We start from the raw sequence: 16,303 nt of genomic DNA, 5'->3' as shown, positions 1-16,303 counted from the left end.
ACAAGGTCGTTCCAAATGAGGAAAGTCAGCCTGTCTCTTTCAACTCCCTTGCTGCAGCCTTGTCTGATGATCAACCTGTTTCTCTCATACAAAAGAGAAAAAAAGAGAGAGTCTGGGGACAAAAGTGATGACTGACACGGTGCAACCAACAAAAAAGGACATTTTCCCTGAGTCTGGCAACCAAGCATTGCTGATGGGAGCCAAACAACTGCAGCCTTTAAAAATTGCAGACTGTTCACTGCAAACAATGTTTGTGCTTGAACATCTGTAAGAATGCAGTCCAACCCCGCCCAGCTCTCTTCATGCCTGATTGTCACCCTGATAACTGCAATTGTTACTTTTGTTCTACTGCTGCACTTCTTGATTCCTGCAAAAAACTGAAGGTACTGTTCAGCCTTTTAATAAACAAATGGAAAGACATAACACTCCAACCTAAATAAAAAAAAATAATAAACTGGCATCCCCCTTTCAATACTTTTAATGCTGTTTTGCAAACCTATGCAATGACTTTCAGTATCAGCAATTGTTGGGTGTGTGCAGCAGTCCCAACATCACATAGTAGACTACTGTCTAAAATTGTTCCATTAAATACTTCTGAAACTTGTAGAGTTTATTAAATAAAACTGGGGGCATAGTAATAATGATAAATAAAAATGTATTTCTCTCTCATGCCTTATATTTAAAAAATGTATTTTCAACAAAATGGGACTGAAAAGTTTGGGTACAGTATCTGTAATATTATAGTAGTGTGTGCAAAGTATTAAATGTGAGTGCATCCTTACAATATAAAACAATTAACTAAAAGGCAATTCGATGAACTCCTGTTTGACATTACTAACTGGAACCGTTGTCATCCACCTTGCATTCTTAAAAATGGCACTCTATTGAAGCAGGTTTAAAAATGTGTAAATGCACCTGAATAAAAAAAAAAAAACCTTCATTAGTAAAATGTTGTGGTTTAACATCTTTTTTCATCCTGTAACCAATAATGACAATGTGACATCCCATGCAATAGTAGGTAAGGGGTGTTATTTTATTTGTGGGAAAAAGCCTACAATTGACTGCCCAAAAATTGAAGCAGAAGTTGTTTTATTGGTTATATAGTTCCTGCTATTCGATATACCACTAGTCTACCCAGCGGGAAAATTCACAATGTTCAAGAGACTCAGAGTGTAAAAAATCCGATTGGCAAAATTGATGCTTCATAAATTTATCATCATGATTTGGAATGGGCAGCCTTCAAAAAACTTTCTCATATGGACCTTAGTAATAATGTTATTTCTGGGTGTGGTATATTCCCTGCTTATGGGGCTGAAAAATCAATTTGGGAACTAAAAATGTTTGAAAACTGGTAGTGTTAAGTAATACCCCATTACTATAAAGCGGAATGCTATGCATGCTGTTCTGCAAAACCAAATGGCACTTAATTTCATGTTTGCATCAAAAGGGGGAATGTGCGCGTTCATGCATGAGGAGTGTTGTACTTTTATTCTCAATAATGAGCACACAGTATGAAGCCATTTAAAAATATTCCAAAAAGTGGCCGAGCTATTGAATTCTAAAATGGCAAATAAGGTCCCATTGCTGAAGCTGTATGTTTAATAATTTTTTGTCTGTCTTTTTACAGGTGAGAGTGACTGCTAAATAAAACATAATCCTTCAAGTGGAAATAATACACCAAATAAAACACTACTAAGAACTATAGCAGACAAATCAAATGTATAGCTGCTTAGTATATCACACTTTTATTATTCACTTCTTTCATTCTGAAGAAGTCGGTTGTTTTTAGACAAAAGCGAAGAATAAAAGTTTGATAAGCTAAGCGGCTATTTATTTGATTCCTCTGCTACTGTTCTCAATGGGGTTTTTTTGTTATTTAGTGTCTGCTAAATATTGAACTTGATTAATTAGCTTGTGAACTCTTAAGCTTGGCTAGTTTAAGCAAAACTTTTTTAAGTGGTCATGAATAGGAGGTAAGAACACATCTACAAAGGCAGTTGAGAGAACACTCGCTGCCGGCCCTTCAGTGGGTTCAGAATAGTCTCAAAATGCTTTAAAACCCTCAGTCATAAGGTGTATGTATGTGTCAATAGGCTCATTTTTTCGCTGTGTGACAGGTTTTATTCGGGATCAGTTGGGGACGGGGACACAAAGCATTAATGGTGTGTAGTAAATGGGTTTTGGCATTTTGGAAGGCTTCTGCAGCTGTATGTTGGGGAATAGCATCTGGTATAGTGGTATGTTTTTAAATGCATTTAAGCAAGTCAGGCAGAATAGAGGTTTTTAACACAGTTCTTAAGATTTTTTTTAAGGTGGGGTTTTGTAATTGAACATGTTTTCTTAGGATTTCAGCATATTTAGCTAGATTGATGTGAATGGACGGAAGGGAGTCCAACATAGTTTGGAAGTCCACAGCAGACCAAGGACGAACTACATTAATCTTGGAAGGTGTTTTATTGCCTGTACCATGGGTAGGGTTTGGGGCTTGGTGTAAAGGATGCAGTTGTGCAGCTGAAGGGTCGAATTTAGTACTTTTTGAAGAGGAACCAGTATCCTTTTTATCTGGATTAAATTTGTCAAGGCCAATGTAACCATTGATTAACAAAGTTAACATGAATGAACTTGTGCCGTCTGGAGGGAGACAATATTTTTTTTTTACGTAACCTAGGAAAACTCATGTACATTAAAGAAAAGTGTGTTCTTTCTATCTGTTTACTGCTGGAGGCTGAGTTATTTGTAAGTGCACCCTTTCGAGATACCTTAGAGTGAGGGTGACCAGAGACAGGAGAAGGAAAGTATTTTGCTAGCATCTTAGAAGGTGTGGCAGAAGAGGGATCTGACCAGGTAGTGGTAGAGGTGGCTGTGGAAGAAAATTTTTTGAGTGGGCTGAAAGGCTGCAAGAGTGCAAGAAGCAGCAGGGAATCTTGCTGAACAGAAGGAGACTTATTATAAGGTGGAGGAGATTTACTAAACCAAGTACACAGTCACCCTCAGACAACTCATTATGGGTAGGTTGCATTTTTTGACGTTTTCTAAGGGATAGAGCCCATAACTTTTTTTTTTTTTTGGACAGTCTGAATGCTGAAGGCTGTTTGACTGCCTAGTAATTGGGTTTTTAATTTAGCTGCATTATGTTTTAAACTAGGAACAATGGATTTATATATATATATATATATATATATATATATATATATATATATATATATATATATTTTTTTTTTCCCTGCCATGCATTAAAAGCTGACCAGCAACTGGCAGGGACTTTATTACCTTTTTAAGTAATTTTTGTAAATTTAACAACATTTTTTATTAAGAATTTCTGCAGGTGGAAAGGTTAATTTACTATTATTTTTAGTCATGATATGCCATTTATTTAAATACAGACAGCTATCTTTAGTGCACTTTTAAAATATATGTCTATCAGGAGTACCATTCTTTGGCTCTTTTAATGACCCCACATTTGTTCTCATTGTAAAAAAAATGTTTTTCAATAACAATATTTTATTTTATTTTACATTTGTTGACCGGGATAGTCCGACTGGATGCATGTCCATTTTCAGTGGAGGCCCAGGGAGAAAAGCTCCAAGGTAAACAGAAACATTAAAAACATGTTATAGGTATAATTTTGACAAAGGGTACATAAGCAAACAATAATAAACATGTTCCACAGGTTAGAGTTAAACCCTGGTGAAAGTCAAGGGTAAAGATTTTACACAATCTAGAAGAGAGTTAGTCAGGCTTGATACAATGACATAGCCAGTTTAGTGCCAGATATTGTTTGAGTCTAGTTTTAAATTGACCTAGGGAGGAGAGTAACATAATGTCAGCTGGAAGTGAGTTCCAGGATCTGCCTACAGAGTTTGCAAAGAGAGTCACCAGCTGCATTGTTAATTTTGCTTGTCTGCATTAGTCTGTTAGAGGATCTAAGCAGTCGTTGATTGTGATAGGGGGTGATAAGATTTTTAAGTGCAGGAGTATTATCTGGGTTATAAAGGATTTTATAAGCCATGATCAATTGGTTATACTGAATTAGACTGGGTAGTTCAAGCCACCCAAGCTGGTTAAGATTGATGCAATGATGTGTCCTAAAAGGCAGCCCAGTGGCAAACCTGGCATTGTGGTTATAGCAGGTTGAGAGTTTAAGTACAGTCTTGTTTATGTTAGAGAGTATAGGGGATGCATACAGAAGTGTTGAGAGAAGGTGAGAGCGAGCTATGGCAATTTTAGCTGGAGGAGTTAGGAAGGCCTTTATTCTGTAAAGTGACCCTAGTTTTTTATTGATGGTTTTGATCAATTGGTTTACATGTAGGTCAAATTTTAGATTATCTATAATGACACCTATTAGTTTTGTAGAGAAGTCAGGGGAGATTAATGTGCCATCATTTGTATTTATGGTAAAGGTAAAAGCAGGAGACCTTTGTGCTGGTGAGAATAACAGTATTTTAGTTTTGTTTTGGGGATTTAGTATCAAACAACGTTCAGAAAGCCAGTTTTCTATAGTGTTAAAGGTGGACTGGGTAATAGACCATACGTCTGTTGGAGATGTGGTGGAGCAGATCAGGGTGGAGTCATCAGCGTATTGGATACAGCTGACATTTGGGATGACAGTATACAGGTTGTTAATGAAGATGGAAAACAGCAGGGGCCCTAGTATAGAGCCTTGTGGTACTCCAAGGGTGTTGGGTAGTAGTAATACAAAAGAAAAATTATTTAATTCACATTCTAAATCCACATGCACATAGAAATAACACTTATCTTTGAATGTCTGCAGGTCTGCCAAGACAGAAAATTTTAAATGAAAGGTGCAGTTGTGATCTGACTTTACAGAAAATACGCTCAACAGAAAACTGTTAGAGGGCCCAGTAAAGTGATTTTTTGCAGAATCATCTTTCAGTGGATCAAAGAAAATCTGAGTCACGGCACCAGCTGTTAAGGTTTAAATACATACTTTAGTCTCTTGGCAGATTAAAGTACAGTTTTTTATTGAAGTACAAAACACACATTCAGAGGACAGTACTCAAGTCATGTGGCCACAAACAGAGGAATTTATGGATACTTTATAAGAAAGCCTTATCAAAGTCATAAAACTTGTGAGACCACTGTTACTATTCAGTAGTGAAAAATTAAAAAGTACACTTTATTCAAAAATAACAAGTTTAGCAAACATACATTTTATAGTAGTCATCTACATTTTAACCTAATAAGGAATATGTTTTCTTTTTACCATGTGATTTACAGGAAATGCTGTCTCAGGCTCAGGAAATGAAACCTAGCTTGCAGTACTTTTCCATAGCTTAAGGACACATCTGCAGTCACGTACACCACCCTTTTGAAACACATGCACTTTCAATTTTTTTAACCCTTTACACCTGCTATAGTGATTTTCTCCCCTTTGTGAAACAGACTTTTGGGCTTGAGAGCATGTGTAAGCTGGAGGCGTTGTGGCCTCATGAGAGGAAGAAACTTAGAAGTGGCTTGATAGTGAAGAACTTGGTGTAGCAGCATTATTATTGTTATGGGAGAGTAGTCTAATTGCCTGGAAGGTGTAATCCACGGTGGTGCAGCGGCAGCATTGTTGCCTCACAGCAAGAGGTTCTCTCGTTCGATTCTCAGCTAGTGTGTGGGAAGTGCCTTCTGTATGGAGTCTGCATGTCCTCCCCGCGGGTCGAGTGCCATTCCGAAAGTCATGGATGAATGGGCATGCCTTCGTTGAAGGTTGGGCTTCGAGCTGGCAACTCGGCACTGTGAAAATCTACTGCCAATCATTAGCAGAGTCCGGAGTTCCGCTGTGGCGAACCCTAACCAGGAAAAGCCGAAAGACAACAACAGGCTAATTGCCTGGAAGATCCCAGATTGCTTTTTTGAATAGTTAACTTGGTTTATTGTGGTGTGCATCTGCCTGCAAAGTTTAACCCATTTATGTTTGCTATGTTAACTGTGAATTCTTCTGTTAAATTTGTAGTATATAATTACTGTGTCACTTGTATATTTGTTTGCTGTTTATTCTGCATTGTATAGCCTTTGTCGTATCAGAAATTAGTCACTTGTGATCAACACAGCTACTTGGTTGAATAATGTTAAAGTATGCTGCTGTTTATTTTCAGAACTGGTCGCCTTTACCTGCCACTTGCAAGTAACTAAGCAGTTTGTTTTTAGAAGTGCAAAAATAAAGTCAGAAATTTGCTAATAAATGGGACATTCATTTTATAATCCTGAGATCTTCTTCAGCTAATGTAAATAAAATAGTACTGAAAGATAGGTTTGCTGTAAGACAGCTTGCATCCTAGATGTTTTTAACTTGCTTCTTCTGTGCTTACCTCTTAAAAATGTTTATGCGTTGTTTGTGTGCCACATAATAGGCTGTCATTTTTTGTTTAATTAGTTAAGACAGTACAAGAGATAAAAAAAAGGAGACCAAAGTTTCACGATGAGACTGACAAGAATGCACTGGAAAGAATGACCCGTCGGAGGGTAATGTGGACTACCCAAGAGGATGGACTGTTGATGCTTTGCCGTATAGCTAGTTCTGTACTCAACAAAAAAGTAAGTTTAAAAAATATAGTCTGTATTTACCTAGATTATTGAATTGATTCATACAAGTATATATTTATCTCTGTTTTTATGTTTTATATGTTATACATGAGCATGTATATGTTTGTATATATGTATTTTTATTTACACATATATAAATGTGTATGTGTGTATGTCTATATATGCGAGTTATGTAATATGTAATTAAGAGTGCACCATATGTTATCATATCTCATCCTTTTCAAATGCATTCTAACATGAATAAATTAATTGAGTAAAATGTATATCGAAAAGAGTGAGCAGGAGACCAGTGTTATTGCGAGATCAGTGAAAACCAGAGATAAAGGAATTTTCCCTTTTCTCCAGTGTACAATATCAGAGTTGGTATAGTTTTGTTAGCGGGAGCATAGGGATGCAGAATTACCTACCCCATCCAGAACACTTGTTTTAATGTTTTCTCCATTTTCATTGAGTTTATTTTCCTTTTCTTTCTTTTATCCAGTTGCATTTGAGCTTTGTGCCATTTAGCAGTTTCTCATGTACTCACATCTCTCTAACTCTTCCTCTCTCATATGTACCCACACACAATGAATCTATATGTGTTTTGTCTGTGTGTTTAAGGTGGCTGTCAGCAGGCGGCTACATATGAGAAGAGGTGGTAGTATTATCTGAAGAGCTTCCAGAAACAATATTACTATTCTCTCCATCAGATGATACTAGTTATTCCAGCTATTGAGAGAGAATTGTTTTGTTGTATGAGACAAATGGGATGTAGCCTTGGCAGACTGATGGTCCAGCTACGGGGGAGATGACACTGACCACATATACATCTGACTGTGTTTGGGGAACATAGTAGGTGGATCTGAGCATGAACAGAAAGTGGAGTTGGGCTATGATAAGTGCTAAATTGTAAAGGAGATGGCACTCATGGGCCCATTAAAGCCTTCTGGGCAAAGCTGATTTCTTGTGAGGGGGGGGGGGGGCAAATGGTCATCATGGAAAATAATGCATTGATGCAGTACATTAACATGCAGGGGACACTCATTCCTACTGCCTGTGGAAGCTAACACTAATGGTCTGAGGTCAGGAAGTATGTTTGGGTCTGCATCTTTAAGTAACCTGCATTTTGTTAGCTGAGAACAAGACTAAATAGTATAAACAAGCCCAGGATCAGCAGCTGTGAGTGGAAACATGACTAAAGTATGTTCTGCTTGGTATATATGGTTGGTGTCTGTGTATCATGGCCCTGCATGTTTCCAAGCCCAAAAGCCTTGGTAGCATTTAACAAACCATGAACAGCTTTCTATTCGTATCACTCCTGCTTAGGGTATTGCAGAAAACAGAGATAGTGCCTGGGTTCTGCTGGTCATTTCCTTCTGGCCTGCTGATGGAGTTGTGGGTATCTCTAATTATTCATATGGGCTTGTTCTACTTCCACAGTGTTGCACTCTAAAGTACACCTACAATTCATATTTTTAGTGTGCAGTGCTCAGGCCTAGGAGCCACCAAGAAACACAGACTTCTTAAAAGAGACATCAAACATTTTACCTCCCATCCACATGTCCAAGTTTTCATTAAATGAACTGATGTTTGCAATTAATCTTGCATATCTTGGTATTTTGTGGCAGATCCTAGGGATTAGTTGAGTTGACATTCTTGTGTTTATAGATTTTTGAGTTAGACGATCAATAAAGATTAATTACATATTGTAACACTTCATTTTTATATACTTTGTATGCAGTAATTGCTTTGCCCTGAAAGTGTCTGTAATGTAAGGTAAATAATTTTAATTTTTTGTATCTTTCTTTGTAGCACAAATTGCAATAGACGAAATTATTTTACTAAACTATGCCTGGCAGACTCCATTCTATTCAGTTGTTTCCTAGTGAAACTACAAAATGGACTGTTGTATTCCAAGATTGGTCATATATTAGTAGTATATAAAGTAACAAGACTTGATTGATCATTCAGTCTTGTAGATTTAATCAGTAGTTTTGAGTTAGGTCATGCTTTCTAATGTTGACATGTTTGTCAAATGAGAATTCTAACAAAATATTAATACCCAGATCCTTGTATGAAGACAAACCTCTTAAAGAGTTTAATTGTCTAATATATATATATATATATATATATATATATATATATATATATATTTTTTTTTTTTTTTTTTTTTTTTGAGGTTTGTCAAAGTACATTTCCTAACATTTGGTTTAGTTTGGTTAAAATGAAGGTCAATCAGAGAATAACGTTAAGGTTTTATTAGTTTTATTATAAAGTTTAATATATCTTCCTCTGAAATTACAATACACCACATTTTTTTATTCATTGCTGTACTTGGTGTACCAGTAGTATCTGTTAACTGGCCTAGTAGAAAGTACCAGGTTGAACAGAAAAGGCTGCAGAATGGAGCCCTGGGGTATACCTGACACTATAGGCAAATATTCAGAGAACGTGCCTTCAACTGAAACACACTGAGTCCTGTCAGGTAGCTAGTTGTTAGTCCAGTTAATTAAGTAGGGATTGTATTTATACTTTTGAGGAATTCAAGTGACTGCCAGATGCTTTGGCTATATACATATATTTGACCCCTGCACATATGCAGTTGTCACTTACTTGGCTGACCTCTTCATAAAATTCCACCAAGTTAGTAAAGGCAGGTTTGGCTGTAGTAAAGCCATTTTAGTGTAAACCATGTACTCTAGAATGTTTTTAAGACCTATCAAAGATTCAGTAAACCTATCTTTAAATATTTGTACATTAAAGATGTCAGACTTGGCAATAATTGGACTTTTCCAACTTGCCATTTTGTGAATCTGTGTTGTTATGGATTTTTCTAACAGTCAGGGACAGTAGAATGTATCAGTAGTATGTTAAATAGTTTGTGGAAGTTGGGACATAGGTCCTTCTGAATTCTTGTTGCAGTTATTGCTGGAATATTGTCAGGAACCATAGATTTGACAGACCCTATCCTTTTTAGTGACTTGATCGAAAACTTCTCAGGTGTTGGAGATGTTAAGTCATTGGGGGTACTGATGAAGGTATAGGGACAGTATAGGAAGCTGTATTTACTGATTCTTAGAAGTAAAAGTTAAAAGCATTGGCTATCTCTTGTGTCATTAATAATTTCTTTATTGTGAGAAATTGCTGATATTGAGTCCATTTATGGTACAAATATTGACATATTTATAAAAAGATCCAATGTTGTCTTTTCCATCTGTCTTCAGCCTATGCGTTACCAGATCCAACTCAGATCTGATGTTGGGCATATCTTCAAGACTTCATCTCTCCAGCTGCTCGTCCTCTACCCCCATAGTCTCTCACTCCCCCAAGAATACCGGAACTAGGTTGCTGCAATTCTAGGATAGCAGCTGGATCTTAGCTCCATTGAAATGTATCCTTTTTATAAAACTTGATCTATTTTTTCCGCTACCTTGTAAGATTTTTTTAGTGTAGTAATTAGAGATAGGGTAATAGGGTAGGTAGGTAATTAGGTTAACTGCTGTTTTTGATCTTTGTGTCAGGTGAATTTCCTGCGTTTAGAGTATACATTCCCTTTTATTGTGATTGTTGTAGGTTTTTGATAGTGTTGGTTAGTTTAATGAGTAATTATTATTGTAGTGTGTTAGAGTGTGCTAGTGTTGATTTTTTTTTTCTTACAGCACGAGTCTGAAATGATTCAGGAGGTGTGTGGGCACAAACTCCCCTCGCAAGATGCACATGGTTGGTGCATCTTTTGCCTGGGGTGGCACATCTGGAGACCCATTGTTCCACCTGTGAGGGGTTTGGTACTCGGGCCTCAGTGAGAGGAGGACCAAGCTACTCTTCACGGGCCTCCTCTTGGCCAGTGCCTCCTCTTTGGCTGCTTTTTTCCTCTAAGGATAAATTGGAGTGGGGTCATAAACACTCTTTGAATGACCCCCAAATCAGCTAAAGGGGATTGTAAGAAGTCTGCCTCCTCATTGGTCCTGGTACCTCGTCATGGACCATTGCCTTCGGTGCCTGCATCGGGCAAGGCTCCATCTCCAGCTGTTAGTATTCCCAGCCCCTTTTTAGTCATGGAGGCCCCTTAGGGTGAGTGGCTTCCTGTTTCTCACCTTTCACCCCATCAGATTTCTCACTGGAATCTTCCTTTTCTCCACCCCATGTCAGGAATTCTCCAATTCAGCCTTGCCCACAAAACAAACCTCCAAGCCTCCATCAGATGCTTCATCCCCTTGGTCATCTCGATCAATGAATAGTGTAAAAGCATCACAGCTGGAGCAACTGATGAGGTCCTTGTTGCAAGCACAAATGCAATTAGACCTTATTTTCTTGGAACCAGGCTTCCTCACCGGAACCTCATCTCTGTCACCTTGGTTTTCTCTCTCGGGCCCCTTGGATCCAAGGTCATCAGACCTGGCTGTGTTTTCTTCCATGGTGTGGAATCAGATTGCATGGACGATTTCTACTCTGACCTTTGTCTCTTCAACTCTGGCTGTGTTGGAGCCAAATGGACCTCAGAGCTGAAGCAACGAGGTGGTCTGCTCTGGGTTAGGTTTGACTATCCCAGCTTCAGATTCATCCCTTCTGCTCATGTCATCTGCTTGCGATAGCTCAGATCTGGTCTTGGTATGGAGTGGGGCAGAGTTCTCCCAGATTCTGGCACATCCTTGGGCACCGCATATCCCAGGATCGCTGGTCAGCTAGCTTCTGCCTCCTCCTCCTGTTTCAATGTTGTGGAGAGGCTTTACTCAAGTAAGGAGAATGATTGAATATGGCCTGTGTCTCCTCCCTCATATCCATGGCTGTGGCCATTTATCAGTCAACTCCAGGAAAGCTTACTCCTACTGGTCTCCAGTCTGTCCCTCTGGCTAGGAGCCCCAGCTCTTCCCCTTTCCCCCCAGACTGTCTGGAGCAGCAAGTGTCCTGTAAGAGGCACGGTGCAAAAGGAAGCACCTGGACTCCCCTGAGGAGTCCCTCACAAAATGCTGACCTAAAGAAAGTAGAGGGGTACCTGTAAGTCTCCCTGGGATAATTCCTCATTTGGCGATCTTTTGGAGTTTCTTCCTCAGCATGAGGGCTGGTCCACTGAAGCCCCTTCTCCAGAGGAATCAGTTATTCTGGATGTTTTTGGGGTGGGCCTGTTCACACCTTGGGTGGTTTCCCATAAGGACACACTTATTGACCTGGTGTCTCAGAGGGTGTGGAAGGAACCCAATATGGTGGAACTGATCCCCAAGAAGTCGGATAAAATTCTCGCCACACCTAAGGATTGGCCTCACTGAAATAAGGATCTGGCTGTGGATACTATTGTGGTGGACTCCACCACTAAAAAGGACATTTCAGAAGGGAGAGATCCTTGGTCCATGGGGAATCTTGGGTGTTGGACCATTTGGGGAAGTGCTTTTATGCCTCAACTATTTTTACTCTAAAGCATTTTAAATCTGTTTCTCACTTGACAAGACTTCAAATCGATGCAGTATCAGATTGTCAAGAAATATCCCTACACAGCAGTCCACGGAAACCCAGTAGACTCTGGAGACTCAGTTGTCTACTCTACAGTCCTAACAGGACAATCCTCTTGAGGGTTCTCCATGCAGCCAGGGGTTATTCACAATGGACACCGCCCTAATGGCAGAGGCAGACATCAAAGCCAGGGCTTCCACAGACTGTTCTCCTCAAGGACTTTTTAGCGATCCTAAAGGATTGCCAGACTGTTCTGCACTGGAGGTAGTCTGTGATCACTTGGCTCTACACCTAGAAGCTTTAGAGGCCATCACGTCAGAAGCATGGGTGTTGAGTCCTATACAGAGGCTATTCTGTTCCATTTTTAGAAATTCCGCATTAAAATCCGAAACATCTTATACATTCCACACCATCAGATACACCAAGCAGCCATGGAAATTCAGAGGCTGCTGGCAAATCAAGTCATCCAAGAGGTCCCATCAGACCAATAAGGATCCAGGGTTTACTCAGGACTCTTTTTGGTACCAGGGAAGATCAGGGGCTTCAGGATAGTTTTGGATTTGAACAAACTCAACCCATCTTATAAAACAGACCAAATTCTGGATAGACATGGTGTAGTCAATTCTGCCTGTGCTGATGAAGGATGACTAAATGTGCTTACTACTAGACCTCAAGGATGCCTACCATCATATAAAGATAGAGAGGCACTCCAGAAGGTTCCTGTGCTGGCTGGGAGCTGATCATTACCAATTTTGGTCATTGCCATTTTGTCTCACCATTTGCCCCCAGTGTTGATCAAGTGCATGGCAGTCATAGCAGCTTGGCTCCAGCTGCAAGGGTTTCAGGTCTTTCCTTGCCTGAACAATTGGATCCTCACAACCCCCATGAGAGCATCCCTGTTCATGGCCAAGGATACCTTACTTACAGCCATGTGGTTCCTTGGGGATCACCATCATCAATTAGAAGTTAAGCCTGCATCCTGTCCAGACACTGGAATTTATAGGCTGCCATGTGGATATCCCAGATTGCCAAACTCCCAACTTCCAGAGTAATCATCCATTGTTCTCAGGCAGTCTGCTTGTTTACAAAAATTGCCAGTGCATGTTGTTCTAAATTTTTTGGGACATATAGCGGCCTTCATAGCGTGGTACCATATGAGAGTTTTTCAATGGACACTTGCAGTGCAGTGATCATATCTGATGCATCTAATGGAATTCCCCATAATGTTGACAAGGATTGGAGTCTCTGTCTGACCTACGGCATACCATTTGCTATTTCATCTCCCCTGGCCATGGCAACTACAGATGCCTCCCTTTTCAGATAGAAGGGCATTTTGAAGAGAGGACAGTTCCAGGGTTCTGGGCTGCCTCAGAGGCCAACCTTCACATCAGTATCCTGGAAATGAAGGCTGTCCTTGTATTGGAAGGTTTCCAGGATCCTGTCCCTAGCAGTGTGATTTTTATCAAGATGGACAATATGTTTGTTGTTTGGTATCTGAATAAGTAGTGGGGGAACCTGATCTTACCCCTTATGTCAAGATGCTGTGAGGGTTTGGCAGTGGGCAATTTCTTCTCAGTGGTTTCTGATTCCAGTACACATCTTGGGGAAGTCAAACATTCTTGTGGACAATTTAAGCAGGAACATTCTTTTTCCTCATGAGTGGTCTCTAAATCTGAGAGTTGCCACTCATATTTTTCATTGCTGGGGCGCTCTGTGTTATGACTTATTTGCTTCCCTTTCCAACACCAACTACAGCAGCTATTTTACCTTAGTCCCTCCTCAGGGACAGTCACTCAGGGAGACACTTCTATATTCTTGGTCCCCAGAGTCTCCTGTATGCACCAGATGTTCTTCCGTGTCACTGTTGCAGTATTCATTACAGCAGGGATCCTGCCAAGGGCGGCTGGACATCCAGCCAGTATACCAAAACCTTTAGGCTGCTTTAAGGTGCGTTGCATGTCACATGTATGCTCCTTGCTTAGTATAGGGCATAAAGGTTATGTCCGGACATCCTCAGAACTTTTTTGTTACCAGTCCGAACACCATCTTTTGATCATTGGTCTGATCGCCCGAGTCATTGCTGGGTACCTAGCCATTCAGATAAGTGCCCCATTTGGGTTTTTTTGACTTATCTTTTTTGTTTTTTGGCATTTGTGTTGTTTTGGGGTTTCATGACATCCAGAAAGGGTAAATGCGAATGAGCGAGACAGATTCCCCATAAAAACAGTCACAAGCAGTAGTTGTGTTGCTTAGGAGCTTCTCATGACCATACATCCTGTACAATTTGTCAGGCTTTTGTTCAAAGGACCTTATGTAGTAGTTTTTCCTCTCTCACCGTTTATCTAGAGAACCAGCATCTAAAGTTCGTAGCAAAAGACACTATGAAGGATACTTCCCAGTCTGAAGGTCAGCCATCTTTGAAGAAGGCCAAAAAAGTCAGGTCAGATTCTTTGGCTGTACCTCCTCCACTGGGCGTCTCACTTGAGGTTGGTGAAATTCCAGAGGATCATCTAGTTTCTTGGCTGGATTCCTCTGCCATGACCAGTTTGAAGACAGGCATGGATCTGGCTTCTCGCACGTCCTTGGAGGCCTTGCATACATCTGCTCCGAATGCTTAGGGGGAACTGCAGCTGATTATCACCAAAGGGCCTATGGGTTCCTCAGTTACTGGTTAGGGAGGAAGTACTAACTAGGATTATTGAGTGTAGGCCAACATCAGAGCCTTTTTCCTTTCATAAGGCAGACTTCCCTTTAAAAAACAAGCAGAAGACAAAGCATATTGCTTATACTACCAAGGACCCTCAAAGTGATTGGCAGCATTTCACACAGGATTTGTTCAGTACTGTTAAGGCCTTGAAACCTCCTCAGGGGGTCTCTGTTCTGCCACCTCCTTGGTCATCTTTCCCTCTCAAGAGATCTAGGGATCAGGATTCTTCTGAAGAAGATGAGGATTTGGATGAGGAATCTTTGGCTTGTTCTACCCAGATTCCTTCCTCTCTGGAGAATGTCTCTGAGGAAGAGGAGTCTTCTATCCCCTTTTAAGGAGATTTATTTTGGGGATACTATTGCTAGGATGATGGAGTTCTTTAAATGGGATTGTTCCCAAGTATCTGAACTACAGAGGAGAGATATCTCCCAGGCCAGGTTTTGGCTGCTTTATTGGATGCCTTCTTTCTTGCTTCTCAGGCTCCAGACTCTTAGTCCCCTGCTCCTTAGAAACTAGACTGGTTTTACAAAATGCCTGATGACTGCAAATTGCTTTATTAGTGTCCATCTACTGACCCTTCATGGTCTGTGTGGCATGTGATAAGCTGCCTAAAATTTTGCCCTCGACTAAGCTTCTTCCTTCTGATAAGGACAGCAGGACTGTGAAAAGGCTTGGTAAAAAGGTTTATACTTCAGCAACCCTAGTATTTCTGACTGTTAATTATCAGACTCATATGACCAGATATGTGTTGGTTCTTCTTTTTCAGGCTTGTCTGGTTATTTCTGACCTTCCTGATTCTGAGGGGTACAACTTCTTCCATGTCTGTGTTAGGAGCTTCTTCCCAGGCAGCTTGTGATTCCATTAAATGTAGTTATGATGCAGCATATGCTTCCTGTAAGGCTGCAGCTTCTGGCTATCTGTTGAGGAGATGTTGCTGGCTTCAGCTTCGACCTCTGCCTGATGATATTAAGGCTAAGTTGATGGATGCTCCTCTTGACATTAAATGTTTGGTGCTGCTGCAGCTGATTTGTTCAAGTCCCTGCAGGAGAAAGGCAAGGAGTTACAGATCTGAAACATGTTTGTTTCACCTTTTCCTAAGTTTTGGAGAAACTATCCTACTGAACCTGCTTTTGTAGAAGACTGTCTCTTCCTCCTCCTAAAGGCAAGAAAGAGTAGTAGGAGGGTTCCCCCAGCTACTCTTCCACTCAGAAGCATGCTTTTCTTGATAAACCAGGTGCTGTCTGACTATCTATTTCTTCCCAGCCATATTTCTCTTTCTCTTCATCTTTCTCTGTCTCTTCATATTTGGTTAAGCATAACCCAAGATTCTTGGGTTCTTTCCATCATTCGCCAAGGGTATTTTATGGTTTGGAAATTTCTTCTCCCCTTCATGTGCATTCCTCAGCCACCTCTAGAACAGTTAAGCTTTTTTTCTAGAGGTTCTTGAGGATCTTTTGACTCAGGGAACTATTCAAGAGGTTCCAGCTGCTCAAAGGGGGGGAAGGTGTTGTATTCCAGAATGTTTTTCATCCCCAGGAAAGAGGGCACTTGGAGGCCCATTCTGGATCTTTCTCATCTAAGTACCTTTTCTGAATGTTCCTTCTTTTCAAATGTTATCCC

General features: G+C 40.2%; 1 protein-coding gene across 1 annotated transcript in view; it reads left to right on the top strand.

The window, feature by feature from the left end:
* Window positions 1-16,303, top strand: part of GTF3C1 (general transcription factor IIIC subunit 1) — a gene marked incomplete in the record, with an annotated part of 1,808,906 nt that overhangs the window by 1,036,495 nt on the left and 756,108 nt on the right. Inside the window, 1 exon segment of the mRNA XM_044089472.1 lies at window positions 6,383-6,543. Within this exon segment, the coding sequence (XP_043945407.1) occupies window positions 6,383-6,543 (161 nt within the window).

This window comes from Protopterus annectens, chromosome 12.part0 (assembly GCF_019279795.1).
Source record: "Protopterus annectens isolate FY-2018-M chromosome 12.part0, PAN1.0, whole genome shotgun sequence".
NCBI lineage: Eukaryota > Metazoa > Chordata > Ceratodontiformes > Protopteridae > Protopterus > Protopterus annectens.
This window is presented reverse-complemented; position numbering and strand designations above follow the sequence as displayed.